The sequence below is a fragment of the Chamaea fasciata genome, unplaced genomic scaffold (genome assembly GCF_029207755.1).
Source record: "Chamaea fasciata isolate MVZ Bird 193981 ecotype frontalis unplaced genomic scaffold, bChaFas1.0.hap1 SCAF_4, whole genome shotgun sequence".
Taxonomy (NCBI): Eukaryota; Metazoa; Chordata; class Aves; order Passeriformes; family Sylviidae; genus Chamaea; species Chamaea fasciata.
In genome coordinates, this window is record NW_027094089.1 from 68525808 (window position 1) to 68553799 (window position 27992).

Sequence of the window (27992 nt, forward strand, 5' to 3'; positions counted from 1 at the left end):
CATTCCTTCCCCAACCCCTGATATTTGTCTTGCAGTTGGTCTGCCTGAAGCGAAGCACTTTTCTGTCCCAACAGAGGCATGGGTGTGATGTGTTCCATTCCACCTCCCAAATCAAAAGGATATATATAAAATCCAAACTATTTGTAAGGAGGCTTTCCTCTCCCCTCAGTAGTCTCAGGATTTAACTTTTTGTTGTTGAAACCACTGCATTTTAGCATCCCAGTCTACCACATGAGATTAAACTAAATGGTGCTTATTTAGCAGACAAGGTTAGCTAATGCCATAAAAATTAAATGGAAATGAATATTGTAGTAGAAGCAGCTGGCCAGACCAGTCTGCTTATTGTAACTACCCAGTGAAAAAACTAAGTGTTGATCTTGCCAATTCCATGCTTATTTTTCACAAATCTGTGTTTTCAAGTTGCTGCTTGCACCTAATTAAAAAAAAAATTAATGTAGCATTTCCTATGCACATAAAATTATAATAGTTGAATCTATTTTTTAAAAATATAAACGTGTTGGTTTAAACAACAAGACTAGCTTCCATAAAGAAACAAGTAATCATTACTGCTGCCAGATTTCCCTGCCATTTTCTTATATCTGAGATTTTTTTCTGCTGCTTGTGTGAGTGAATTCTTCCTCCTGGATTAGTCTGAAAAAGGAAGTGAGTAAAGGATGGGTCTTCAAACTCTGCCTGAGCTGATGGTAGGCTTATGAAACTGAGTATCAACATTGTTCCTCTTTACTCAGGGCAGCTCTGGCGAGATACAGGACATATATGGGATAAACCTCCTGTGTACAGAACAGCCTGAGAGTGCCAGGGCTAAACCCATCAGAGATCCAGTGCTCAGAGAGTCACAAAGATTAAGAACCAGGAGTGTTTTCCCTCCATCAGAAAGCCAAACAACAAAAAAAAAAAAAAAAAGGGAATGAATGTGATGTTTACCCGTGTGACTCAGCCCTGCCTCTGACACACCTCTGAAATACATCACAAGTACTTTCCACATGGCTTCAAAACGCCACAGCAGCTAAAATGTATTAATTCTAATTTACTAATTTTGCAGTCAGCATAAATTGTGTATATGGGACATGTACACAACAGATCCAACAGACTATACCTCTTGTAATCACCTCTTCAAAATGTGGGAAGCATTTCAATAACTGAGACGTTTTTAAACAAAAGAACAAAAGCCTTCCAACATGCACCATTTAATAACAACAGTTTTTTTTATACACTGATTTAAGTAAAATTCTAGAATCTGGAAAAGTTTTTGGAAACTTTGCATAGATCCTGTAATTCGTATTAAATGAGCCATTTTTGCTGTTGCCAACTTTGTATTGCTAAAATAGATTTTATACATACATACATACATACATATATATATATATATTTGTATTTATACCATACTTACTCTTAAAGTGGGCAAAGAATAAATGTGAATACATTCTGCATATGAGTCTGTAGTCTGAAGGTTACCTCAGTGATTCAGATACTGTTCTCCTATGTTAGAAGAACACTACACAAACATTTAACTTTACTTTTCCTAACCTAAGTACTTATGAGAAAATCCTGTCTGTTTCTTTCCACCTGGGGAATTCCTGCTGGAGAAGAGTCAAAAAGAGAATTTGCTTCAATCTAGGCTTTCAAAAAACCCAGCAAAACAATAAAAAATGAATAGAAATGGTTTTTTTTCTGTAACAACTATGGCAGAAGGACAGAGCATGGGGGTGTCTGCAGCTGTTTAGAAAGAGAGACTCCTCACATGAGCAGATGGGGTAATAGTAATACTCCTCCCTGGCTTTTGGCTTCATTGATGTGAAAATGGTAACTGTGACTGCTGCATGGTCCCTGTGCAAATTCTAGTTGCTGCTCTGTACAGCAATAACTTAAGTATGACTAAACTGCACTTTGTAGGTTCCCTCCTGCAGAACTTGAAGCCTTTCCTAAAAAAATACTTTAAAATATTAATTTACCACTGTGTCTGATCAGGATTCAGAGCTATCAATGTTGTTTGAGCTAAATGACTATATAAAATGAGAATAAACAAATGATATTAAAAAAAGAAATCTGCATTTTTTTAAACTGTGGTTTCAGGTAGAATGGAAAGTCTGTTTTTCATTTCTGCTGAATCTTTCACATGAAAACTTTATTAGGAAACTGTGTTTAGTGTTCTGCGGGATCTCTTTCTCCAGGAGAAGCCAAAATAGGCACTGCTTACCATCTCGGCTCTCTCCGACAGCTTTGTGAGGCCCCTGAGCATCAGGGAGAGCAGACCACTGCTTGGATATGTCAGAAATCTCAAGGCTTAGTTCTGCTGAGTGAATTCCTTTTTCTCACTGTCAGAGGCCAGCAGCTGACAGGAAGCCAGCAGTGAGCTCCCAGCAGAGCCGTCAGGACTGCCCGCACTGTGCAACTTCTGGTCCCCAGCAGCAGCTGAGGACACTGGCACCTGGACTTTTCCTGCTGACTCACAGCCAAGGCGATGAGGCAGGTGTCCTCCTCCTTAGTGTGGAAGAGCCCTTTGTGCCAGAGCTGGATGTGCAGCTCCTTCAGAACCTTCTCCAGAGTCTGGGGCACAGAAAACATCTGCTCCCACATTCTGAGACTGTCCCTGCAAAGGGACGTCCTGCAGCATTCCTCAGGTCTGGCAGCCAGACAGTCTCAGGACTCCCCTGCCCACAGGGAACAAGCCCTTGGGGCTGTTGGGGCTGATAGCTGTTATGTGGTACTACACAGGCCAACATGCTGTGGGCCAGTTTCCTGCGGTACAGTACTCGTGAGCCAGCATTACAGGCAGGGCAACAAAGCTCTCCATAGCTGACATTGCATTGGTATGCTCTGAGTTTTCTTTGCTGCTGTTCACAATCTGTGGGACCTGGAGAGGCCACAGGTGAGGATGGTGCAGCCACTGGAGTGCAGCTTTGTCCTCAGCTGCTCTTCCCATCCCTCTCTGCTGCTCTAAGGTGGTTTCAGGTCTACCTGGGCTTGGGAGGGAGGCAGGCTGGGCTCATGGGCATAGGGCGCTGGCCCTACAGAGACCCAAGGCTTGCTGGTGGGCATGACTGGAGCTGTACTGGGACACCAGAGTGTCCCCTGCTTGGGGCAGCAGGACTGCACCCTCCAGGGACAGCCCTGCCCTTATGTTGTGGTGGGTGGGAGTCCTTCCGTGCCTGTGACACTAGTGACTCACAGCAAAGGGTGAAAGCCAGCCCCATGTCCAGCGGCCCTGTGCAGGCAGCAGGGTGGGGGGAGGTGTGTGTGTAAAATTTCGGGGCTCCTTAAACCCTCTGGCCCCACCCCATAGCCATCCCCCATCCAAGACCTGCTGGAGAAGGTTGGCTGTCCACCCCTACTACTATTTTTGGGTATGCAAACACAACAAAAATAGCTGTGCTTAATAATTATTTAATAGTTGATAATGACAATTTTCCATATGTGGGTGAGTGGAAATGAGACATTTTCACTCCAGATAGCACTAAATTATTTTCTAGAGGGGCAGCTCTGGAAGTTAAAACTGTCCATAGCCCCAAACTTTCCAGATGTCTGTAAAAACAGAAGAGAGGTTCTCTGACTGGCAAGAGAGCAGCATATGTGAAAGACAAGCAGGCTGCTAAAATTTGGTTTTCTAAAATTCTGTTCTATACTTGTCCAGAGATGTGGAGAACATGAGCTTCACAAGCACTCACCTTAACTCAGAGAATCTGGGAAACTCACCATTCCTGCTGTTACCTGTCACATGCCAGATTAGACTTAGGGCAAGTGTTTAATTTTCTTTAGGATGTTTATTTTGCACTGACTCACACAACAGGTTTGCTTTTCTCCCCCATCTCTAAGGGAACAAGGATCTGTTAACTAAGACTTTGAGTTCTGATTAATCGGACGATTTCATATAATTAGCCTTTGAAAACAAAGCTGACAGTTTCAGAAAACTAATTACAAAGTCTCAGAAGATGGCAATAATTGATGCATTCTCTAACCATACACTTACAATGTAAATTGAATTTCACCTGTCACAGGACCAGCCACAGCAATGCACTCTCATGTACTAGTAGGGTTAATACCTCTGCAACTTCATGGCAAAAACTTTTTTTTTTTTAATCAAAAACTAGTACTTCTGTATAAGCATAAGCCATCTGTGCTAACAACTGGGTTCTTCAGCAAGGAGATTCTGTGTTTACAGTCTCGTTTGTAGCCTGTTCTGCAGAAATGTAACTTTTCCAGTTTTGCATGGTCTTTTTTTAAAGTGAGCCTAACCTGACCTTCATGTGGAACTGTGTAATTATGAGTTCCTGCTTCTCCTTTACCTTCTACAGCTTCTTTCTCTCTCTCTCTCTTTTGGTGTTTTGCAATCACTTTGGGGAGTGATTTCAACCACAACTAACAGCCATATCAGTGCTTCTTTCTCCCTTGTGGGCAGCTCTGCAGTGTGGGTTGACAACTCCCTGGGCTGTTCTCAACCAAAACCAAACGCCCACTCCATGTGTTTATCCTTTCAAACACATATCCCTGTATGGCTCAGCATCTCCCTAAGCAAGGCAAGCTGGAGAGTGGTGGTTTAGATGATGATTTAGATGACAAAAACCAGCACAGAGCAGTTCTTGTGATGGTTCTCTTTGCTTCTGTTCCTCCTGCTCTGCTTCCCCTACCCCTGCACTCCTCGATCTTCCAACCTGTCACAGGCACATGCTGTGTGTCTGCATCCCAAATGTCTTATCCTCTTTTGGCTTCTCCTGGAGAAAGAGATCCTGCAGAACACTAAACACAGTTTCCTAATAAAGTTTTCATGTGAAAGATTCAGCAGAAATGAAAAACAGACTTTCCACTCTACCTGAAACAGCAGTTTAAAAAATTGGAGATTTCTTTTTTTAATATCATTTGTTTAATTTCATTTTATATAGTCATTTAGCTCAAACAACACTGATAGCTCTGTTTGAATCCTGGTAAGACACAGTGCTAAATTAATATTTTAAAGTATTTTTTTAGGAAAGTGACATGGGTTTTGTAAAGAACATGTTATTCTATTCCATCTGGGTAGAGCAGAATTGCTTATCTTTGCCCAAATGGGTCAGTGTCACTTATCAGACGGTGGAGTGCTACTTATCTCTCTTCATTGTTTCGCTACTTCCATGAGAATGTCTTCTGCTAATAGACCATTAAGAGCTCATCAATGACGTTACACATTACAGTGCACTATTGTAAGCTGCTCCACACAGAGAGGAGGAGCCAAACCATCTTAACCTAGATAAAAAAGAGCCACAGTCCCACTAAGTATCCAGTTTCTCCACCGGATCCCTGGAAGAAGACTGGACCCATCTCACCATTACTGGACCCTTTTTCTTCAACGGGATCATCTCTACTCCAACAGAACCACATCTGCCACTCCAGGAGGGCTTACTTTGGACTGCTTCCAACACCCTGACCAACAGGGTGTCAGGTTGTATTTCTGACTCTGTCAGGGTTTTCTAGGATTTCTTGTTTATTTGCTTGCTTATTCTTCTGTACTACAACATCTGTATTTTTTATATCCCTAGTAAAGAACTGCTATACCTGTTCCCAAAATCTTTGCCTGACAGCCTTTTAATTGTAAATTTATGATAATTTGGAAAAGGGGGGAGGGGCTTACATTTCAAGGGAGACTCCAACCCTCCCTGGCAGATACCTGTCTATCTAAACCAAGACAGAAGGGCTTCAAGTTCTGCAGGAGGGAACCTACAAAGTGCAGTGTAGTCATACTTAAGTTATTGCTGTACGGTAGTGCGATATCAGAGCAGCCGTCTTGGCAGCTGGGCTCTGGGTCCATGGTGCTGGCTTGGCCTGAGCTGGGAGTCCGGAGGGGGGGTGACTGCTCCAAACTCCCGCCCTGCCTGTGCCTGTCTGGGGAGCTGTGCTGGCTTGGACTTTCTGACAGAATGGAAGCTGTGTCTTTCACACAGGCAAGAAGGATGCATGGCAGCATGGGCAGAGGGGGTCAGGAGAGGGGGCTGACACCTCCCAGGGGTCCCAGGCACTGGGGCAAGGGTTGCTGGCAGTGTTCCCCCAGCCCAGTCTGTGGGAAGGGTCCCTGCAGAACCAGCATGAGCAGGGGCAGAGAAGCTGGTACAGCTATTTCCAACACCTGCCCTGCCTGTTTCAGTAGGGTTTGGCAGCAGCCCCCGGCCACAGGGGCTGAACATATCCCCAGAGACTTCCCAGCTGTCCCCACCAGTGTTGGAGGTCAGGGCTTCGAGCCTCGGTCCCTGTCCCCCACAGCTGTCCCCAGGAGACTCCCAGACACTTCAGTGGGAGCACATCCCAGCTGGCGATCTGTAACGGCAGGATCACCCCAGGAACAAAACCCAGAGGTCTCTTTCCCTGGGCCCTTTTGCTGTCTCTCAGCTTCTGTTGTGATGCAGGTCTCCAGGGAAGCCCTCCTTGCTGCTGCAGAGCTCCTCAAGTCGAAGAAGCTCAATCACCTGGAGCAGACTGAGCAGCCGTGGAGGATCGGCAGGTGCTTTGTGAGGATGAACCTGATGCCTGAAAGATAGACTGGAAATAAATCCCCATAGATCAGTGTCTATAGAGCAGGTGTTAGTTTATTGCAGTGTTGGAGATGAGGCGGATTTCTACTCCTAACTCACCCACCTTTGTCAAGTGCTGTAGTATATCTATACAGTTAAGTATTGCTTAGTGTTACTGTGTGGTTATAACATCATCGTATATGAGTGGGAACTAATTTACATAGTATGATCTCATGGTTATAAATAGTTCTTTTGCACTGAGCTTGCGCTTCCCCAGTTCAGGGGTTGTCAGGGGTCTTTGATGAAGGTTTCCAAAGTGTTCTGAACTTTTCAACTTTGTCTTCAGAGCATGCACAGTCACGGTGTTCCTCAGTCTGGTCCTAACCGGTCTAAATTCTTTGTTTTGTAGCTAATTGGCTTTGCAGTCGCAAATTTTTCATTAGTACTATATTTATCTATCTCTGAAGTTATCCACCTGGTGAGTTGTGTTCTTCTTTTTTTGTCTATTCAGCATTAGGCAAGTAGTTAACAGTATGCAATCAAAAGTTATGATTAAAGCTATATAGGTATAAGAAGCTATGATTCAGGTTATATAGGTATCAGATTATATATATATATATATATATATATATATATAAAGTCGTGATTTGGCTTATATTGATATCAGGTTATATAGATATCTCAGGTCATATTGATACATAAAAAATCATGATTTGGCTTTTCTTGCTATCTTATGACTCAAGCTATATAAACACCTTGTAATTTTGATATAAGTGATACAGGCATCAAGCCCCAGGGCCCAAGCTGGGCCAGGGCTGCCCCTTGCCCTCTGGCTCTGAGGCTGTGCCTAACCTGCACTGCAGTAGCCGGACCACAGCCTGGAACCACACCTTTGGTCCTGTCCTCAGAAAACACAACCCCCAAGGGCTCTTGAGGCGCCTCTCCCCTCCCTGTACCGAGCAGGAGCAAGCCTCTGAACCACGGGGGCAGAGGGGGCAGTCTGGCAGCAGAGACTGCTCTGGTCAGCTGCGGGCTCTGTGACATGCCCGTGCCCTTGTGCTCTCTCCAGCTGCCAGAGGACAGGAGCAGGGCTGAACAGAGCCTCAGGTGCGGGCAGGACCCTCAGGCCCCATGCGAGAAGCGGCCCTCAGGTTCACTGGTGAGATTTATTGCCCGGGGTCTCTCTTTGGGCAGCTTGGCTCCCTTCCCCCCGCGAGTCCAGGGGGTGCCCCGGGCAGGGCCTCCCCCTGCCCCTCCTGCCCTCACTGCTCGGCTGGCTGGTCACCTCGCCCAGTGCCGCGCCCGGGCCACTGGTGGTCACCGAGGCCAGCCCCACGGAGGGGCAAGGGCAGGGCTGGGGGAGCTGCCGGCACCGCGCCCGGAGCTGACGGAGCTCCATGCCCAGGGATGGCCGCGCGGTACCTGAGGGACCAGGGTGGGGAGAACCTGACTCCGATCTTCAGCGGTGAGTGGGGAGACAGAGCTAGGGGCAGCCGGGGGGGCTCTGCAGACACGGGGGCTCTTCTGGGCTCTGTTTCTTTGGGTCACAGCCCTTCAGCCCGTGGAGGTGGACCTCGATCCCACCGTCTCTTGCCTGGCAGCTCAGACTGCCTTGGTCCTGAGAGCCCAAGGAACCAGCAAAGACCAGGACACTCCCTGCAAGTGCTGTGGTGCTGCCACTGGGCCAGCGGCCTGTGGCAGGCAGGGTGGGAGCTTCAGACAGCTTTCTTCACAGAAACCAGAGAATTCTGAGTTGGAAGGGACCCAGAAGCATTGTCAGAGTCCAGAATTTAAGTGAGTGGCTCATCCAGGGATCAAAGCCACAACCTTGGCGTTATCAGACATCCACCTGCAATGCCATGAGTGGCGAAGAAGGACTTTCTGCAGTCCTTCTCAGAGAAGAGATCCAACCCCAGCTCCAAGGCTGGTCAGCAGTTTATGTCCAAAGGATCACACAGGTGCCATTGAGCCTCACAGGATTCAGGCTGGCAAACCAACTGTATTTATAGAGATAACACAAATTATTTATTTTGCAGCCCAAAAAGCCTTGGGCTGATCCCCCAGCGTGGGCAGCAGGGGAGGGGGGATTCTGCCCCTCTGCCCTGCTCAGGTGCGATGTCACCTGCAGAGCTGCTCTCAGCACAGGAAGGACTGTTGGAATGAGTTGGGGTGGGGTAGGGTGCTTTTGAGACCTTTGGTGAAAACACTAAAATCTTAGAATGTGGACAGTCTGTCTGCTCCTACAGAAGTTGCTGTGGGTGACAGTACAAATACAATAAACATGCAGCAGATTTCTAGTCCAGACATGCCATTATATTGAGTTTTATACCAATAATCTCTTTTACGTGGCTGCAAAGATAAGGAGTGTCAGAGTTTGTTCTAAGAGTATTGCAGGCATTGGAAATACCAGTTTTCATACTTTGAGGACATGGGCGTATAAAAGCCCTATGGTTTTGTTTAATGATTCAGCAAGGTACTAATTAGGATTTTAAAGTTTGGCATTTTTGCTGTAGAATTATTCTTTAAAAGTCACATTCATGAAGACACCTTGTGAAAGTTGTACTGTTTCAGAGTTAGGAACTTTGATTACTTCAACCTGTCAAGGATTTTCTGACACAGAGCACTGACATAAGGAAAATATTGTAAGCCACAAAACAATTTCAATGCAGTTAAGGCAAGTCTTCCTCCTAAACCCAGAAGAAAACTTCATTTCTTACCTGTATAATACTGCCTTACCGTATCTCTCCAGTGGAAATTCTCTATTTTTTTATGAGGTTTCTGAAGATTCAGAATAAAGGAGACTTGCTCAGGCTCCTGAGGTTGATAGTTGAAACCTCTTCATTTTAAGTGTTGCTTTAGCTGTATCTGTCAAACTGTCCTAACTCTCATTTGGCAGATGAAAAAGATTGCAATTTCAAAACTGTCATAGCAGTGTCTTTTCACTGCCCAGCTATTTGTGGTCCTAAGTTAGGTGGGACTGTGGATCCCCAGAAGGATCAAGTAGTCATTTTAAGAAAAAGAATCTTTGAGAACAAATGTAAAGGTTTGCAAAAACTTGAGAAGAAAGTGTATTTGGTTATAAGTTTCTAATTCTGGGCTTTATGAATACAACATTGTAACCACAAGTATAGGAGAATTTCAGTTCTGCAAGTTTAAGAGGTTTTAAATTCTTACTATTTTTCATTACATTTTAACAATGGCTCTATTTAATTTTGGCACGCTGCTTCTTACTTCTGGAGAGAAATGCACATTATTGGCAGGTTCTTACCTTTTAAATTACCAGTAACATCATTATGAACATTTTTCAGTGCCCAGGTATGTGCAGGACAAATTACTCAGAAAGAAGGATCTATACCATCTATGCAGAGCTTTATTGAACAGATCCTGAGTAATTCGGCAAAACTGATTTCACCTTATAATTTTCATTAATAACTGCCTTTCACAGAATAAGTTTGCTCAAATAACAACACTTCTTGAAGTTTCCCTACATCCATTACAAATAGTGCAAGAGCACCCTGGAATTAACTACAGAAATTTAAAAGTTGCTTATTTCTACTTGGCTTCAGTGGCTAAAGTTGTGTTTTGTGTTTGCCTCTAGTATTCAGCTAGCAAGGTCTCTGAAAGATCATCTCACTGCCCCATCATGAATTAAGGTGAGATAAACCAAGGTCCAATAACACAAAATCTGATCCTTCAGCTCGGGGATCACAATTCCAGTGGTGGGGATGAGAGGGGAAAACTTTACCAGTCCCCTCAGCTGCTAAATTAACAAAGCACTGGCTAAAGATAGGATTATTTCTTCTGTAACAAGAATCCTTTTATTATTATTTTTTTTTATTTTTTTACCTGCAACTATTGAGCCTTATATGTATTCTTGTAGATTCATTCTCCTTTATTTTATTTCATTTTATTTTTCTGTCAGGTAAGTCTCCAGATAAAAGACTTTCCAAGATCTGTGAGTATCTCATTGTGGATTTTGGCCTTAGCTGTCACCAAATGGACACTGTTTGCAGCAATTTCCCCAAATGAGCCTTATTTTCACACTGAGTACATTGAGTGCACATGTGCTTCTTGGTCACTGTAATGCTTCTTGATTAAACTACTAGAAACTACATTTTAAATCATACGGCCTTTAGAAACTTCTCGAAGGAGGATGAGGAGAGATCACTATTGTTAAGTCACACCTTCCTAAGTTTCAGATCTTCTGTTAATTTTCTACATGGGATATTTTTTTACTTGCATCAATCTAAAACTATTTTACAATAATACATTAAATTATTTTACACTGATAATTGGCTGCCTTGCACATGAAGAATTTTTGGAATCCTAAAAGCTTAGTTCCTCATAGTTTAAGAGATTTAGGTATTAATTCCAAATGGCATCTCACAAAGCGCCAAATTCCATCCCGGAATAAATGACTGCTCATCCATGCCAGCTTTAATGTGATCTGCTCTGCTCAGCAGAGGACAGGATTTCACAGGAGGCTCTTATTTGATGCTGTACCCATTTTCAAAAGTGAATACTTTATGCATCTCTTGGGCACGGTTGAAATGGCAAACTATGTTAAATGCTGCTAAGGGTACCAAAAAGAAATAATATTCTTACTGATAAAAAAGCATTTTGGAGTTAGCAGACAGAAATCTTATCTCATGAATGAAAGGTGCTCTGCCTTGTAGCAGCCTGTGAGTGGGAAAAACAGCTTTTGACAGCAAAGCTTTTTAAAGGATAATGCATTTCCTCTATCTTCTTACAAAGAAAGTAGTGTGATGCAAACAAGGTAATAGCTAAGATACTGATATGCTGGCTACAGAAGAAAACTCCTATGCTTTCTAGAACTCTGAGAATCTGTTCATCTCCTAAACTTCTCGAAGGCTCAAACAGTATTCTGCTGGTTCCAAAAGTTTAAAGATATCCGAATAATTATTTCAGGCCTCATGCCAAAGGTTGCTTGAACATCTTGCAAAGATGACTTAATTCTCAAAATACGTGTGCAGATAGGCAATAGTGGACCTGCAAGATATCCTCTCCAAACTTCTGGGATAAAGACATAAAGTGACAAAATCTGTTTTTTTCTCCCCTGCCTTTCCTTTCAGGATGTAGCTAATTTTTCTTGCCTGTGATTTCCCCTAAATGTGCCCTGGCAAAATACCACTTCCTCTAGTGTGTACCAACATGGAAGGATATTATGCTGGAGAAATATGGTGTATAGAAACAAGCAAAAAAGAATAAGGAAGTAATTTATTTTTTATTCAGCCTGCATGATAAACTTTATGCTTCACTCTGAATCAGCTTCCAAGTCCAAGTAGAAAAGAACTATCCTATTCACAGATACCTGAAAAATCTAATTAATAGTTACCTTTACTAATCAGTTATTTATTTGCTATAAGCCTTTTCACTTGCAAGTTTGCTTGCTTTAGGACAGAAAAGTCATTATTCCTTCCTCCTCCCCTGGTAATTCTTGACTGAGTTTTAAAGGTGAAAATTACCTGACTGAGCTTTAAAGGTGAAAATTACAGCTCTACAGACAAACATCATAAAACTGTCTTCTTCAAAGAAGTGGCTCTGTGGGAACACAAAGCAGTGCTAATGTATTATCTTTTTTATTACCATTATTCTTAGAAGTAAATACTGTTGGTCTCTGATAAGCACATTCAAGCAGCACAAACAACCCCACAGCCAGCTCCTTTTGATAAAAAGCTATTTTCATGGCTGTCCTTCTCTAGGGAATGCTTGGGCAGGAGAGACACTTAGAGGAAGGCAGAGATGACACACTTTGTCAGCATTTTTTAAAATTAGTTTTGGATATAACTAACTAAATATATATAAATCAAATTAATTTTCCTGCACATGCCAAGGCAGGGTTATGGTGGATTCCTCCATCTGGATTTCAGTGAGCCCCCAGCATCACTTTAGATGATGGGGCCTGCTGAGTTTGGCTCCAGGTCCTGCTGGTAACACCTCCTTAACTTCTCAGACATCCAACTGCTGTTTCCTCCATTTACTCCTCCTCTGGGGGAGCCTGTCCTCCCAGCACACACCAGATCCAGATTTCCTCCTGGCTGCCTCACATTCCCGATTCACAGACGTTTTCCAGCACCTGCAGAGGACTTCCTTCAGGGATGCAGCTGCTTTGTTTTGTGCCATTCCCACATCTTTAGCTTGATTAACCTAACTCTTCCCTATTTATCTTTCAGTTTAAGAAAAATCAGCCAATTTCTCTCAGGTCTCCTGAGCAATCTCTGAAAAATTTCAAATACTCTTAGCCCATAGACCCTTATTGTTTTTCCTTCTTTCCAGTAATGGGGAGGAAACTCACTCCCAGGTGAGGCCAAGTTCTACCTCCTGGAAGGTCTAACTCTCTTTCTCCAAAATACTGTACAATAAACATGGTAGAAACCATTACTCTGATAGCTTTAAAACATTTAGGATAGCCCAGGGGTCTGCATGCTGCTGGTGAAGTCTGATCACCCTTAACAGACAACTGGGCCAAATGCTCTGCTGTGTTTGTGTGAGGAAGAGGAACTATGAACAATCACAATGCTAAATAGGAATATTTTGGAGGGAGTTGTGGACATGCAGAAATTGCCATGCAAGGAGTAGGGAAACTACAGGTGACATTTTCTCACATGTTGCTCTTAACGCCTTCTTCCCCTGCCCTGAAATTACTCCCCAAGTGTAATTTCACTCAAGTGAAATTACTCCTTCCACCAAGATTCAGTCACGGGGTTATGTTTCAATGGAAATGTTTTTTCTCTCTTTTCTACCCAGTGAAAATCAAAGACATGTAAGAAAATGACAGCTGTAGTGCAGCTTTGTTTCCTTCAGTACAACCAACTCTGGACTACAGAAACAGATAATTTTTATGCTTTTGAGAGAGGCTGATTAAATCCTAACGTATGGTCTCAATTTAGAGGCTAAAAGTTTTACATGTTGAGGTGTTAATATCTACCTACTTCACCTTTAAATATCAAGGCACTTGTATATACTTTCAGTCATTTTTAGGAATTTTTGAACTACAGTGAAAGTGTGCTGGTTTGAAAATTGCAAGTAATTACATCTTCAGAGAAGAAAATTCTGGTTTTCCCACTTAAACTCATTTCCTCATAAAAATAAAATAATCTTAATTATTTTACTACTTTATTACTTGACTCGAGAAATTTCACTCGAAATGAATGGTGGTTAGCATCATTATCCGTTCCTGTTCACTGCTTAAGTTTCCCTACATAAAACTGGCAGCTCTTAAAAACTCCCAAAAGGCCAAAGGAACATTGTGGGGTTTTCTGTGTGTAGTGCTGGGCAGTATAAGCAGCAAATTAAGGTACTGGAATGAATCCAGAGTCCCATGTCCTGTGAAGAGCAGCTGATAAGTTTGGGGTTGTCCTGTTTGGAGGGATGACCTCGTGGTTCTCTGCAGGTTCCTGAGGAGGGGATGTGGTGAGGGAGCTACTGAACCACTGGAATCCAGTGACAGGAGGGGTGGAATTGACTCCAAGCTGTTTCAGAGGAGGTTCAGGAACAGGGTTCCTACAGAGGTGATAGATACCCCATGACTTAAAAAGAGTTATTTGGACAATGGCCTTGATAAAAGGCTTTACCTTTGGTTAAAGCTCTAGAATGGTCAGGCAGTTAAACTAGATGATTTTCATAGGTTCAGTTCTGTTCTATTCTATTTCTATTGTATTTCCCCACTTTTTTAAGGGCTTGCTGGAGAACTTACTGATTTCACTCTTAGCTATCTCTTGGGCAAAGATTATGGTTTTGCAGATAGCAGCAGAGTGATATATTAATTACATGAACAGCCTCTTCATGCCTGCCTTAATCTCATCTGGTTATCTCGTCATATAACTGCTGAGATGACTCTGAGAATTACCTTATGGCTTGTCTCACAGGCACACACCACTCCATTCTCTACAGGGTTGCTGTGCAGAGAAAATTGCTGCAGGTTTACATCTCACTCACTTTTTATTTGTGAAGAGTTAACAAAACTGCAGCAGGGAGGAAGGGAGGGAGAGAGGAAAGGAAGTGGTGTCCCGAGGGACCAGGGCCCTTGGCATGGAGTTTATCCCATAAATGCTTTTGGACCTATCTACAGGAAACTCCTGGAGAAAGTCACTGCCAGAGCTGGCTGCTGAGTAGTGTTCCTGAGAAGCCAGGCAGAACCCAGAAAAATATATCTTCAAGTTGAGGAATCCTTAAGACCCTTCTTTACCTGTTTGCTTGGCACCCTGATCTTTTCATTCTATCATTCTTCAAACTGCAGATTTTGGCACTTTCCAGCTGTGGTGCTCAGGAATTCATCTGCTCTGCACTCTTTTGGATAAACTGGGGCATCCAAGTCTGCAAAAAGCTCCAGCCTTTTGAGAGGTACTGAGGATCTGGCAGAGAAACTCATCTTCAGTGCCTTTCACTGGGTAATATCTGTGTAAAGTAAGAAATTAAGCAGTTTGCAGAAAACAGCTCTGAGTAGTAACATTAAAAATAAAAACCAAATAAAAGCAGACAGAAGGTTGTTGGGGAAGATGAATCAGGGAAACCTTATAAATATGATTGCTTAGCAAAGAATTCTGAAAATATGAAACCCATAATCGAAATAGAAATGGAAGCTTACTTTGAGTTGTAGGATTCTGAGTCTTAGTTACTATATAACCTGAAAACAATAGCCTAGCCAGCTGAGGGAGAATCCCTTTTGATTGAACAATACCTTTCTGCTGGCTAAGGGATCCAAAAGTCAATGTAGCAAAATAGAAAAGTCTAAAGAGTAGTTTTTAGAGTTTAAAATATAACACAGTATGGTAATGTAGTAGTTCTTATAGGCTGTATGAAGATTCTATAGGATTTTGTGTCTTGTATTGGTTGGTCACTGTAAATTAGAATATTCATCACAAAAGGAGATATAATGTATTGTAACAAGGACCTCACTCTCTCGTCTTCCCCCTACTCTTGTTGTCTCTCTTGGCGCTCTAATCCCTGCTCATTGACCCCTGCCACCTTGCTTCCTTGCTCCCTTCTCTCTTAACTCTTACCCCCTTGCTCTTTCTCCCTCTCTCTTTGGGACTTCCCTTCAGCTGAGGCTGGTGGCTGAAGGCAAGGCCCTCTTTACCCACGACCCTTGCAGTAAAACCATGTATTCTAAAATACCTCAGGTCAGCAGAGTTCCTTCTCCCCGCCGTCCACAGACGCTCCTACAGGTGTCACCTGTTCTTAAAGCATGGAAATAGACTCAGTATTAGTAGCAACTTCTGTAGAAGAGAAGGTTGTGTCAGCCATAGATCTTTATCCACCATGACAGAAGTTCTTCACGGAGCAGCAACAAGGTGCAAGATATATTTTATATATTTTCCTAAGTAAATATAAATGCACTTTGTTTTTTAGATTTGAGAGACTACTTAGGGAAAAACAAGATGATTAGGCTGCTACATAGCTCCTGTACATCTACATAGACATTCTGATTTTCCACCAAAACCTTGAGTCCTAAATATTTTAGGTTGTCATATTCTTCACCAAGGAAAAAGTGTGTCAACATAATGGCAATTGGTGGGCTTTTAAAATTATTTTTCTTTATAAAGAAAGTAGTCCATACAACAGTTTGGTGCAGTTTTGTATGCCATTTAAACATTACGTACTATTCTGTTCCAGTTTGTTTTCTAAGAGGAAAAAGCAGCTCTTGAGTTTTCCAAATGGAAAAGCTATCAGAGTTGCCCAACATCTGGAAATGAGAATGTGTGAGAATATGAGCAACTAAAATTTCTCAAAGCATTTAGGGTTTTTTTGGAGGCTTTTCTTTCAGCTCCATGGCAAGGTCTCTCCTGGTGGTCCAAGACAGAATGGTCTTCCAGGGTCTATTTCCCCCAGTTCTGCAGGTTGAATAAAAATATTTTAGTGGCTGAAAAGGTATCAGTACAAAACTCATCAGTGGTACCTAAACATAAAATGTAAAATAACAACTGTAAATAGCTGTACTATCCATTGGGGGAAAAAACCAAAAACTATTAATCATTGATAAAACAAATGAAAAATTCAGATGGCAAACTAAAAAAGTACAACTTCTGCAGAAAAATGAAAATGCCTTTCAAAGGGATTATGTCTTAAACAAGAATGCTGGTATATTGAATCACTAGTAAGTTTTCAATTAATAAAACATTTTATTTGGGGAAAAAGTTTTCAAGATAGTAAAGATTTTTTTTTTCCTGTATGTATTTAATGATGCAAAAATTTTGTTTTGGTTTTTTTGTTTCTTTAAAATTACTAAATAAATCTTTCTGGTCAAGCAAAAAAGAAACAAGAACCCCAACAACCTGAAAGGTGTCTTTAACAGCTAAATTGTATGTAGTCTCCGTTCAGATACACATTTCTCCTATTTATCAGTAATTAGGTCTATAGGTTTGTGATTCTAGAAATGCACTTGGCTGGGCAGTATTAAATGTACCACAGCTGAGTGTTCCTCCCACAGCTGTGAAAAAGTGGCATCTATCAGCACTGAAGATGGGGAGACAAGAAAACTTTAAATACGTAATTTTAAAATAAAGCTTTGTTCTGCAAGAACTTCTTAGGTCTAGCAGGCCATGAATAGGGTGATATGCATGAAGTCCAAAATCACCACGAAGCCACAGCTGCTGCAAAGGTTGCCTGCCTGCTGATTCCAAGAGGTGGTATTGTCATTGTCTCTGCCACATTCCTGAATCCCTTTAAGCAAACTGTGATGTCAAAGCTCCAAGACTGGATAGATAGTCCCAGATCCACTGAAGTCTCAGAGTGGTTCAGAAAAAGGCTTGGATCTCTGAGGAGTTGCTGACCAGTAAGAATTAGGAACAGGAGTGAGGCATCAAAGAACCCTGTATTCACTGGGGCATGAATTCTCTTCTGCACATTGAAATTAACGTTAAAAAAAAAAAAAAAAAAAACTACAAAAAAAAACTGCCTCTGACAGAATTGTCTGAGTTGTAGGATGGTCTAAGCCAAGGGGATAAATAATGAGCGTGGTTATACTGAAGTTTTATGACTGATAAAAACTCATAATTTAAAAAAAAAACAAACTCTTGAGAATTGTCTTATTACTCAGCCTACCCCTTCACCTTTACTCTGAAAAAATACAAGGAATTCTTCTTCTCTGTAACAGAAAATGTCATAAATAATACAATCATCTTGCATTCCCATCACCTTTTTAACTTGAACTGCATCATTCCACACTTGCTTGAGAATTTTGGCAAACAGCAGCTAGTAAGCCCAGAGGGCATAAGAACACCTAAATGAGATCATCTACTTGGAAGGGGAAGGAGAATCTGTAAAACTGCAATTATACTTCAAATGATGTTTTCAAGATCCACAGTAAAACTGAACTGTTAATAAACTATTTTTTCCAGTGGTACCAAAAATCACTTTTTCCAGTTGGAATTTTGGATGCAAGGTAGCAAAAGGAGCTTTGTGTTTCCGGACCAAAGTGCATTTCCCTCATTTTTTCAGCATCTTCTTCAGGTATAACAGAGATGGCTCATTATGCTGCTATAGCTTATGGGATGGAGGGTGATGCTTGTACCAGCATTAGAGTCTTTATTTGCAGCAAAGATAATGCCTCAACCACACCTGCTCATCAGAGAAACTTGAAGAGCTCAAATCCCAACTCATGTTGCTTCCATTTTTGCCTGCAGAACATCAGCTACCAAAATCTAAACAGACAGATCTGCTCCCAGACAAAAGACAGGCAGGGTTGCACCCTGTGCAAGGATCAGCCCAGGACAGACTGAAGGTGAGCAAGTAGGAGCTGAGAGAGAAAACCTGTCCCAACTGCAGCACCACACAAAAGCTGGTGCTGCTTAATCCAACCTGTTCCATATCAGAGAAAACTGCTGCTGAACCAGGAGTGAAGACTTGACCCCAGCATTTTGAACTGGCTTGCTTTTGGAAGGACTCCATTGAAAATCATGGAAAATAGAAAAAAAAACACAAGAAGAAAAGGTCTCTTAGACATGGGGAAGAAACTCAACCATGGAATTTCTGGGACCAGCCAGTCCAGCTCCTGGCCTTACACAGCCCCAGTAATCCCACCCTGTGCCTGATCAGAGCAGTGTCCAAATACTCCCTGAACTCTGTTGGGTTTGGTGTTGCTACCACTACCTTGGGGAACATGTTCCAGTGCCAAACCACCCTCTGGAGGAAGAACCTTTTCCTGGTGTCCAGTCTAAACCTGAAAACCCTGACCCAGCTTCAAGCCATTCCCTGGGATCCTGTCACTGGTCACCAGAGTGAAGAGATTGGTGCCTGCCCCTCCTCTTCCCCTCCTGAAGATTTTAAAGACCCCAGTGAATCTCCCCTCAGTCTCCTTTCCTCCAGCTGAACAGACCAAGTGCCCTCAGCCCCTCGCTGCCCCCTCCCCATCCTCACTGCCCCCTCCAAAAACTTAATGCCCATATCACCCTTTTGTTAAAGACAATACTTTACACATCATTTCAGTACCCCCTGCCTGGGAAATCAACATTAGAAATATTAACATTAAAAAATACACAGTGCAAAGTACATAACAATTAAAAAATTGCTTAAACCAATGTTAAAATTTGCCGATTCTATCCAGAGAATAGTTAAGACATTTCCCCAAGTAGTTCCCAAAACCAGGATGAAATGGCACAGTCCCAAAGCAATTAAACAGCACAAATTTCTGTTTCCTTTATGGGAGTTACCAGTTTACTCTGACCATCGCTGGTTAGGAAAATTAATGAAAAAATAAGTGATTTTGTTATTTCAGCACCAGCAACTACTACCAGCAAAGGCATGCTGCACATCTGATGAGTAACTTTTTAACAATTAAGAGCTCTGAAAAAAAAAAGCAGAAAAGTCAAACCCCAGATTTAGTAAGGCAGGTAATGGAATGTGCTGTTATGTGTAAGAAGTGTTTTTCCAAATGCTGCAATCCTTTAAATGCCAGCTCTTGGTAGTACTGAACTGTTCAATCTTATAAACTGATTGTTTGTGACACCCTTTCCTTCTGAAACTCAAGAACTCAAAACTTACGCAGAGAAGTTGGGAAAAAAAAAAGCCACAACTTATTAGTGACAAAATGCTTCAGACATCATACATATCCATGTTGCACATGTTCTTCAGCTATATTAAAAACAATATTCAGCATAAAAATTGGTTTTGGCTGAACTAACAAACTACACAACCATTTCCTGCATCAAGCAAATGAAAAAAAATATCTCCTGCAAGAGTCAGCACAGAAAAGCTCCAGATCTTCTGCAAGCTGCATATTATCTCACTGCACACAGGAGGACAGAAACAAGAACTACAAGGTAAAGGGTTTATATTTGCACATATGGTCTATAGACCCTCAAAAGGAACAGCTCAGTAAAATCTCACTACTCTGAAGGCTTTCAGTTGTATTTGTCTGCAAACAAAAAGATCCATGGAACTTAGGTGTGTGTCTAATCGTGGAAAATGTTTAGACAGGAAGTTCAATGCTTAGATAGGAAGCTCAAGTCACCCTTAGAATACAAAGAATAAAACTACTGCAGAAATCTGAAACATACATTGCTCAACACCACTTATTTACAAGGCTGTTACTCAAAGGTCACTGACCACTAAAATTAAGTTTATTTCACAAACTAATCTGTTTTTATAGGTCTTAATCCTATAAATACTGCTGTTTTTGTCAATACACCTCCACATTACGAATATATAATCTTTTATATCAAGACTAAATTTATACTGTTTTTTCTGTTCATCTGTAGTAAAGAGCATTGCTCACCTGATGACTTTGTGTGCTTCAGCAAATTAAATTAGAAGTATTTGGTTAAAACATAGCCTTTGAAACTCCTAAAGTTAAAACTCCTAAACCTAACATGACTAAAAACACTTCCTAATATGACACAGAGCTGTCATCTAGAAAAATCTTAAAAGTTTCTGAGGACTCAGCAAACAAGTAACAGGACAATTAAAAGTCTTTCATGCTGTTAAATTGAGCAGAGACTCCTGCTCTTCAGCATTAAGTATTCCCCATGCTTTAAAAACAAGAAGCCCTGGAATTTCAAGAAAGGCTCATTTAACATGTTTTTATAGAGACTCTGTTATCAAGAATATTAGTAACTAAAAGAGCTCCAAATCGTGGGCATTGTCAATTTCAATAGTATCCTCAGGTTCCATCTTTGCCTCTTGGTGCCCCTCCTGCAGGTCATCCAGGGAAGCCAGAGCCTCATTTGTGTCACTGGCAAAAGTCTCACGAGATGCATCATCATATTCCTGGAGGTTAAGCCCCTTGATGGCCTTTTTCATCTTCTTCCCCAGAACTTGTATCCTCCTTTTCTTTGCAGCTTTTTTGTTTTCATACTCCTTTTGGTTTTCCAGATAGAATATTTCCTTGAAAGAAAACAAGTAAACAATAACAAATTTTTTTTGCCTATTCATTTTACTGGTATTTCCTAAAAAATGAGAAGTAATTAAAAAAACAAAAAAAAAAACCACAAAAAAACAAATACTGGTCAATATTTAACTAAGTTATGTGTGATTGAGAGCAGAAGTGTGAGAAAAGACTACACTTAAGGAAGAGGGGTAGAATGGAAAATTTCTAATATTGTAAAGTGATCAGTCTTGCAACTTTTAGAAAATGTTTCTGACCACTGTAATCTATGAAAGGATGCTGGGGTTTTATTTTCCTGTTTGTTTTTTTCTCCCTCCAAACAATCAATCATAAAGTTGAAACAAAGTTGACTTTTTTCATAGTTCCCAGTACCAGACTCTAGAAGGGTTTACAGAGTGATCTGTAGCCACCTAGAAGCAAAATAAAAACTATCCGAAACTCCATTAAAGTAGCATATGCCACAAAAAAAAAAAAAAAGGTATTTTCTTCACTCAGAGAAATAATGTTTACAAGCTTACAAAACTGATTTAGAGAGCACCACAGATGAGCCCAGTGAGCAATTCAGATTAGGTTCAGATCATCAACTGATTTAATGAGAAATTATGTCTAGGGTGACAGCTGGAGCTACACAGGACAAAACTACTCTACTGAGAGACCTGCATTCAATCCATGCACAATGACACAAAGCTCCAAGGGGAGAAACACAATATGGACAGCTTTGCTGTAGAGAATACAATATACAAATTAGGAAAATCTAACATTTATCTCTGCCAGACTCTACAACCTCATCTTCCTCAACTGGTTTTTGTGGCTGGCAACATGCAAAAGTTGAGTTCCCTCTGCTTAGAATTAATGGCAATTCAACAATTTTTGAGTAGGTCTTTTATTTTTTTGCCTGTCTTTTGAATGTGGAAGTCTGGTTTCAATGGAAGGAATACACAGTTACATTTGTCAGAAGTTAGAGTGTTTCAGTTGTGACTTTTCTAGTAGGAAGAAAAAGCCTGAATGAGAATGTACATTTGAACTCCTGACATTTTTACCTTGATTTGTTCTTCTTTGATGCTCGGTGTGTTCTTCAGCAGGTTTAAATAGACACCCCCAGGTGTTCTTCTCCTGGTGCCATTCTTAATAGAGAAGAAATTTTGAATAGCAAGCTTAATGCTAAGTGTTGACAAAAAAAATAGCCTCTAAGGCAACACTCAGTGCCGAGACAGAATAAGGCAAATTTAAGTTCTGGTGCATCAAATACCACACGAAAATAACCATGGGTATGTCTCATTTGTGACTGAATTAGCCATATGAAAGTCAACTATCAGCCTGCTAAATCTGGACAGGAAAATCATGAAGTTACAAAAAAATTCCTTTAGAATATAATGCTAAATTGTTAAAACTACATGCTAAACCTGATTTTGGTAGTGAAGAAACAAAATACGAATAATATTCTAACTACTCTCACAGCTATCTGCAACAAGTTATGCACTAGGTTAAACACTCAGAGCATTCCTAACACATAAGCCCAGTAAAATGTCTAAAACTAATTTAATAAAATTATGTTCATCTCAGGGTTTTTTAATAATTGTGCTCAGAAATGCTACAACTTGGATGTGTTATCTACAGGAGTTTGCATTTCTGTTGAAGGCATAGCAAACACAACTTGTACTTTAAAATTCTTCCCCACCACGTTTGACCCAGTTTTCAGTGCAGCAACAGCAGTGCATGGAATGGGCTCAGCTTTGAAACCTCTGTAAATTACAAGTGTTAATTACCACACTATTATTCAATTAAAATTTGCAGTATAAAACACTACTTTTACCCCAGGAAAAGCTGGATTATACTGGTAAAAAATGTGATACTTTACTGCTAAATAATGTACTACATAATCTAAAAATTCTAAGAACAGGGAAGGTCAGATTTTAAGTAGGTTCTTGAAACAGCACGTGTGAACATCTTTTTATCACCTGCATTTCATGGTGTCTTTTGTGATCTGCTTTTCAAAGACTATACTCTGATCTGTTTCCAAAGCAACCTGTGCCACCAAGAGCTGCCCCCCTACATCTCCTCTATTAAACACTTTTCAATTTAATTTTCAAGACAACAGAATGCTTCCAGCACAACTAGGTAGCTGGAATTTTTTGCCATTTGTTTTTTGAGGGAGGGAGGTGGGGGTTTTTTTGGGGTTTTTTTTTGGTTTTTTTTGGTTTGGTTTTTTTAATTTGTTTTGGTGTGTTTTTAGATTGTGACCCACTTGTTTTTCCCCTCCTCTCTACTTCCATGTGATGGGACTTAAAAATTATAATCAAGTGAAAGTATCTTCTAGCTTTCACCCACTTTTTCCTCACTCACAGCTTTTCTTACCCACTGTGTTTTTTACACTGAGGCTCATTATTTAACAAGAACAAAAACATACTAAAAATTGACAACCTAATCACGGAGTATAGGGTTTTTTAACATGATTTCTAACAGAAATCGGTGCTCAGTTTTGCTCTGCTGATACACAAGCTAGTGTTTATGTAATAAAGCAAACCCTTTTCCTTTTGGAAGTTATTCTGCAAATAGGATACTGGAAATGCTGTTTTTTATTCAAGCCTGAGAATCTTTCAGCCTCAAGTCTGTGAGAGAAAGATTCCAAGTAGAGCCACAGTAACAGATACAACGTTATCCCTGCAAATCAGACACCAATCTCAGCATAAGAATCTGGGTCATTTACAGGTTCATTCACCTTACTGTTCGCTCAAATCCTGCTGGAAGGTTACATGAGTGTTTATTAGGGGAGTCTCATGGCAAGGGAAGGCCATAAAATTCCAGAACACGTCCTGCATGAGACCTGCAACAGCACTGTGTGAATATTGTGCAAGTACTGTGCTGCCCTCCCCATCCCTGGCAAACCCACGGGATGACATTTTCCTTACCACGATGAACAGGCCACCATTCTGCTCTACTTCAGCTGTTTCCATCAGCAGCTCGATTGCTTTTCTCTTCCCAATTATTTTCACTACTCGAGCAATTAAGTCTTTCTTTGGCTCACAAAGTCTGAACAGAGAGGGGGAAAAAAAGAAAGGCACATTTATTGTCAGGATAATTCCTCGAGTATAACTGACTATGCGACTTCCACAATGAATAATAATTAATTTTGTGCTGACGAGTCTATGTGTTCAAATGTGCTTAAATGGTTTATTGAATCAGATTTCAAAATACTGAGCTTCTAAGGGATTTTTTTTCCCTAAAGCATGCATTTTTAAAACCTGTTTCAAAGAAAATGCTTTGAGTGGTTACTTTTCTTCCATGGATGTGTGAAGTATCAAACCAAATATGAAACTGCAAAGACCTGCATAAACCTCTGAAATCAAAGTACAAAAGCTTCTTATGCATTTAACAGTTGCAATTAATTTTTTATAGTTAAATCAGCAACTGGAGAAAACAGGACATGTGAAAGTTCCCCTGTATCATGTGCCATTTCAGACAAACCTACATAACAAAGAAGAAATCAGTTTATTGACTGATCTATGATGATCTATTAAAATGAAACAAAACAACAAAAATTACACTATAATCAGAACCCTATTGATACAGCTCAGGGCCACCACTACAATTATAAAAAATTAGAAAAGAGATGCTTCTGCCCTGTTTCAGTGAAGCTCTACATAAAAAATGAGTTTATTGCAAGAAGTATGCTCAAAGTTTTCAAATAAATGAGGAACTACCCAGAACTATTAATAGCATTAGTAACTAATTGCTTTAGCATTGCCAGATTCTGAAGTAATACCCCATGTACAAAAGCAGCTATGACCAATAAACCCAGACTTGATTTAAATGTGAAGCTAACTGTCAGTAAATCTTCTAAGTCTTGTTTCCTCTTTAACATAATTTTCTTCCCTTGCACCACTGAAAGAGGAGTATGGCAGTCTGACTCCATCCAAAACACTGCACTGTCCAAATTATCTACAGTTTCAAAGGTTTAGAACTTAAAACAGATTTTTGCGGTGACCACAGCATGTGTGCATTGGTGTCAAAGTCCAAACAACGATGGGGTATTTACCAAAAAAAGGCAATACTAAACCTGTATAATGAGCAACATTTTTTGCCCTGTTGTCAAATAACAAACTATCCTGGTGGCTCTGTAAATAAAAATATAAAAATTCAAAGTAACAGGCAGTATTATTTGGATATTTCTACAAGATCACCAGCCACAGTAATGCATTTTTTATCCCAGAATTTTGGAAACGCTTTTTGTGATCTACTGTGACACCTTATTTAGCAGCAGGGGAGCTTTCCCTCTCCGTTCTTTCCATCCATCACCAGTACTTATTGAAGTGAAGATCCACCATTATTAAACTCACCGATAAGCAATTTCATCTGCCACTTTCTCCTCTGAATCTTCCTCTGTTATTTCATACCTTCCCTTGTATTTCATCTCTTGCCTTTCCCCCAGTCTGTCTCTCACAGGCCGCTTCCGTTTGAGGAAGCCCTGCCCATTTTCCTCCTCTGCCGGCAACACCTTCTTGTCATCGTGCATGTATTCATCCAGCTCCTTATCCAAAGTCTCTGCCTCCTTCTGCTGGGCTTCCTTCATCAGCTTTTTAGCCAGCAGGTAGTTGTAAGTCTCAGACTGCCTGCTCCTGTCAATTGAACCATCCATGCCAAGAATCCCAAGCTCAGTTGCCACCGCATCCTGGTTCTGCTCCTGAAGCACCGCGCCCCAGATGTTGTTGACCTTTTTGCTGCACAGAGCAGTCTGTTTGTGGTGGCTCTGGCTGAGCTGGAAGGGCTCGGGTTTGACAGGGGAGAAGTTGAAGCACTTCTGCCTCTTCCGCTTCCACAGGCAGCTGTCGTCATCGGAGTCAGAACCACTCTCCTCACTGGAGTCCACACTCTTGGTGGTCCTGTAAGGAACGCTGGGAGCACAGGATGAGAGACTGCTCTGGAAGGGCCTGCAGGAATCACTGCCAGCATGCGGCTTCTGAAATAAAAAAGTGAATCAAAACTCATTATTTGTGAAAATCAGGAGAGCTATCAAGTTGTCGATTCGATAAAATGTGTAATTCTGACCCTTGTGGCTGTGCAGTCCTCCATGAGCATCTCTTGGGCCACAGCACAGAAGTATCCTTTGAAACGCCTCTATTTTGAGTGCATGAATATGAAATAGAGCATGGCTGACACAGAAACACGTCAGGAATTGCTTTTCTCCTTAAGGCAAACTTTGCTGAGCAAAAGTTATTACGGGACTGGAGAAGTGGGGAATATGCACAAACTGGACAAAGACACAAGATGCACAGCAGCTCTAAGAACAGTAAAATACCAGAACACAGCAACCTCCCAGAGGTCTGTCTAACAGTAGAGAAGTTAATAATCTCTCTGGAGTCTTTCAAGTGAGAAGACCAAATGACCAAAAATAAACCCCAAAACCAAACCCACAAAACTGGGACAGTGCTCAGACTAAAAGTGTTTTGTGATCCCCGCGAAGTCAGGACAGCACATGACCAACTTGAGGACAGAAGAACCTTTACAGAAGCACCCATTTTTCCTCCCTTAAACCAACATGACACTATGGATTAACTTACTAATTAAAATAAACACCCCCCACCAAAAAATCATTCCACTGATAAACAAATACTCAAGAAATGCTTTGACTCCTAATTACAGTTATTCCCCGACTGATTTCTAATCGTAAAGTTATACACTGTCCCATGGTCTTTCAAAGTAAGATCTCTTCCTTCACTTTCAGGTGAAATGAAAATTCTTTTTTTAGCCTTTCTGCTTTTTATAACAAGGGCAATGTTTCTTCTTTCTCCAAACAGTAAACAGAAAAGAGAAGTATTCAACTTAACACATTATCAAAACACAAACCTTCAAGTGTAATGCAAAAACCTCAAAACCAGCATAAATAAAAAAAGACTGAGCATTTCTGTAAAAAACTTACTTTGCACTTCATTTCTCAGAACTACATCAGAGAGATCAAAGTAACTGGAGAAAATAAAATTTGTTACACAGTGTCACATATTGATCTTAGCTTGAAATCTTTTCCTGTCTGTACACCACTGCAAACACCTCATACCCTCAGTACAAATTCCTCACAGAATAAATTCCTCATATCCTCCAAGAATCACAGAGGATGGGTTTGGGTTGGGAAGGACCTTAAAGCTGATCCAGTCTCACTCTTTCCCTCGGGCAGAGACATCTTCCACTATCCCAGGCTGCTCCAAGCCCCAGTGTCCAACCTGGTCTTCCAGGGATCCAGGGGCAGCTTCTCTGGGCACCCCGTGCCAGCGCCTGCCCACCCTTCCAGGGAAGAATTCCTTCCCAATATCCCATCCATCTCGACCCTCTGGCACTGGGAAGCCATTCCCTGTGTCCTGTCCCTCCAGCCCTTGTCATCTCTCTCCATCCTTTCTGCAGCTCCTTCAGGCCCTGCAAGGCCACAGTGAGGTCACCCCAAAGCTTCTCCTGTCCAGGCTGAACAATTCCAGCTCTCCCAGCCTTTCCTCCCAGCAGAGCTGCTTCATCCCTCTGCTCATCCTGAAGCCTCCTCTGGCCTGGCTCCAGCAGCTCCAGCGCCTTGTTATGTTGGGCCCAAGGCTGGTGGCGGGGGGGGGACATAACGCGACACAGGGAGACACAGGGAGACACGGGGACAGCGCTGGCCTTTCTCTCCAGACACGGAGAGCCGCGGGCGAGGCGCGGAGCCCGGGGCCGGCAGCGCTCAGGGCTCTCTCGCGTGGTCACCCGGCGGCTCGCCCCCATTGTCGCCACTGTCCCCATTGTTCCCGCGCGCGCCATGCAGCAGCGGCTCCCGAGGGAGGCCCCAGCAGTACCAGCGCGGGGAGAGCCACCAAAGCAGGGACAAGCCAGAAGACCCGGGAGAGGCCACCAAGCTCCGGGAGAAGCCACCGGCCCCGGAAGAAACAACCGGCCCGGGAACGAGCGCCCACACTGGGGAAAGCTCCTCAGGCGCGGCCTCCGAGGCCTCCCCGTCCCGGCGCTTCCCCGCCCGGCGGTCCGGCCGCTGCCCACCCTCACCTGTCCCGGGGAACCGGCGCCGGGCATGTCTGAGTCGGAGCCGGACAGCTCTCCGTCCTCCACGTCATCATCCATGCCCCGCGGCTCCTGCGCCATATCCCGGCGGAAGGGCGGAGCGCGGTGGCGGGGCGGGACAG

General features: G+C 42.0%; 1 protein-coding gene and 1 long non-coding RNA gene across 2 annotated transcripts; both read right to left on the reverse strand.

The window, feature by feature from the left end:
* Window positions 1–14613: 14613 nt before the first annotated feature.
* On the reverse strand, window positions 14614–16603 carry LOC136288552 (uncharacterized). Its single transcript, XR_010720534.1, has 2 exons — window positions 15636–16603; window positions 14614–14915 (listed from the first exon to the last, which is right to left on the reverse strand). It is a non-coding gene; the product is annotated as an uncharacterized lncRNA (long non-coding RNA).
* Window positions 16604–19009: 2406 nt separating this feature from the next.
* PHAX (phosphorylated adaptor for RNA export) lies at window positions 19010–27953 on the reverse strand. Its single transcript, XM_066181874.1, has 5 exons — window positions 27856–27953; window positions 25179–25798; window positions 23751–23871; window positions 21882–21965; window positions 19010–20840 (listed from the first exon to the last, which is right to left on the reverse strand). The coding sequence occupies exons 1-5, from the start codon at window positions 27949–27951 to the stop codon at window positions 20571–20573; spliced, it is 1191 nt and encodes a 396-aa protein (XP_066037971.1). The 5' UTR covers window positions 27952–27953; the 3' UTR covers window positions 19010–20570.
* Window positions 27954–27992: the final 39 nt, after the last annotated feature.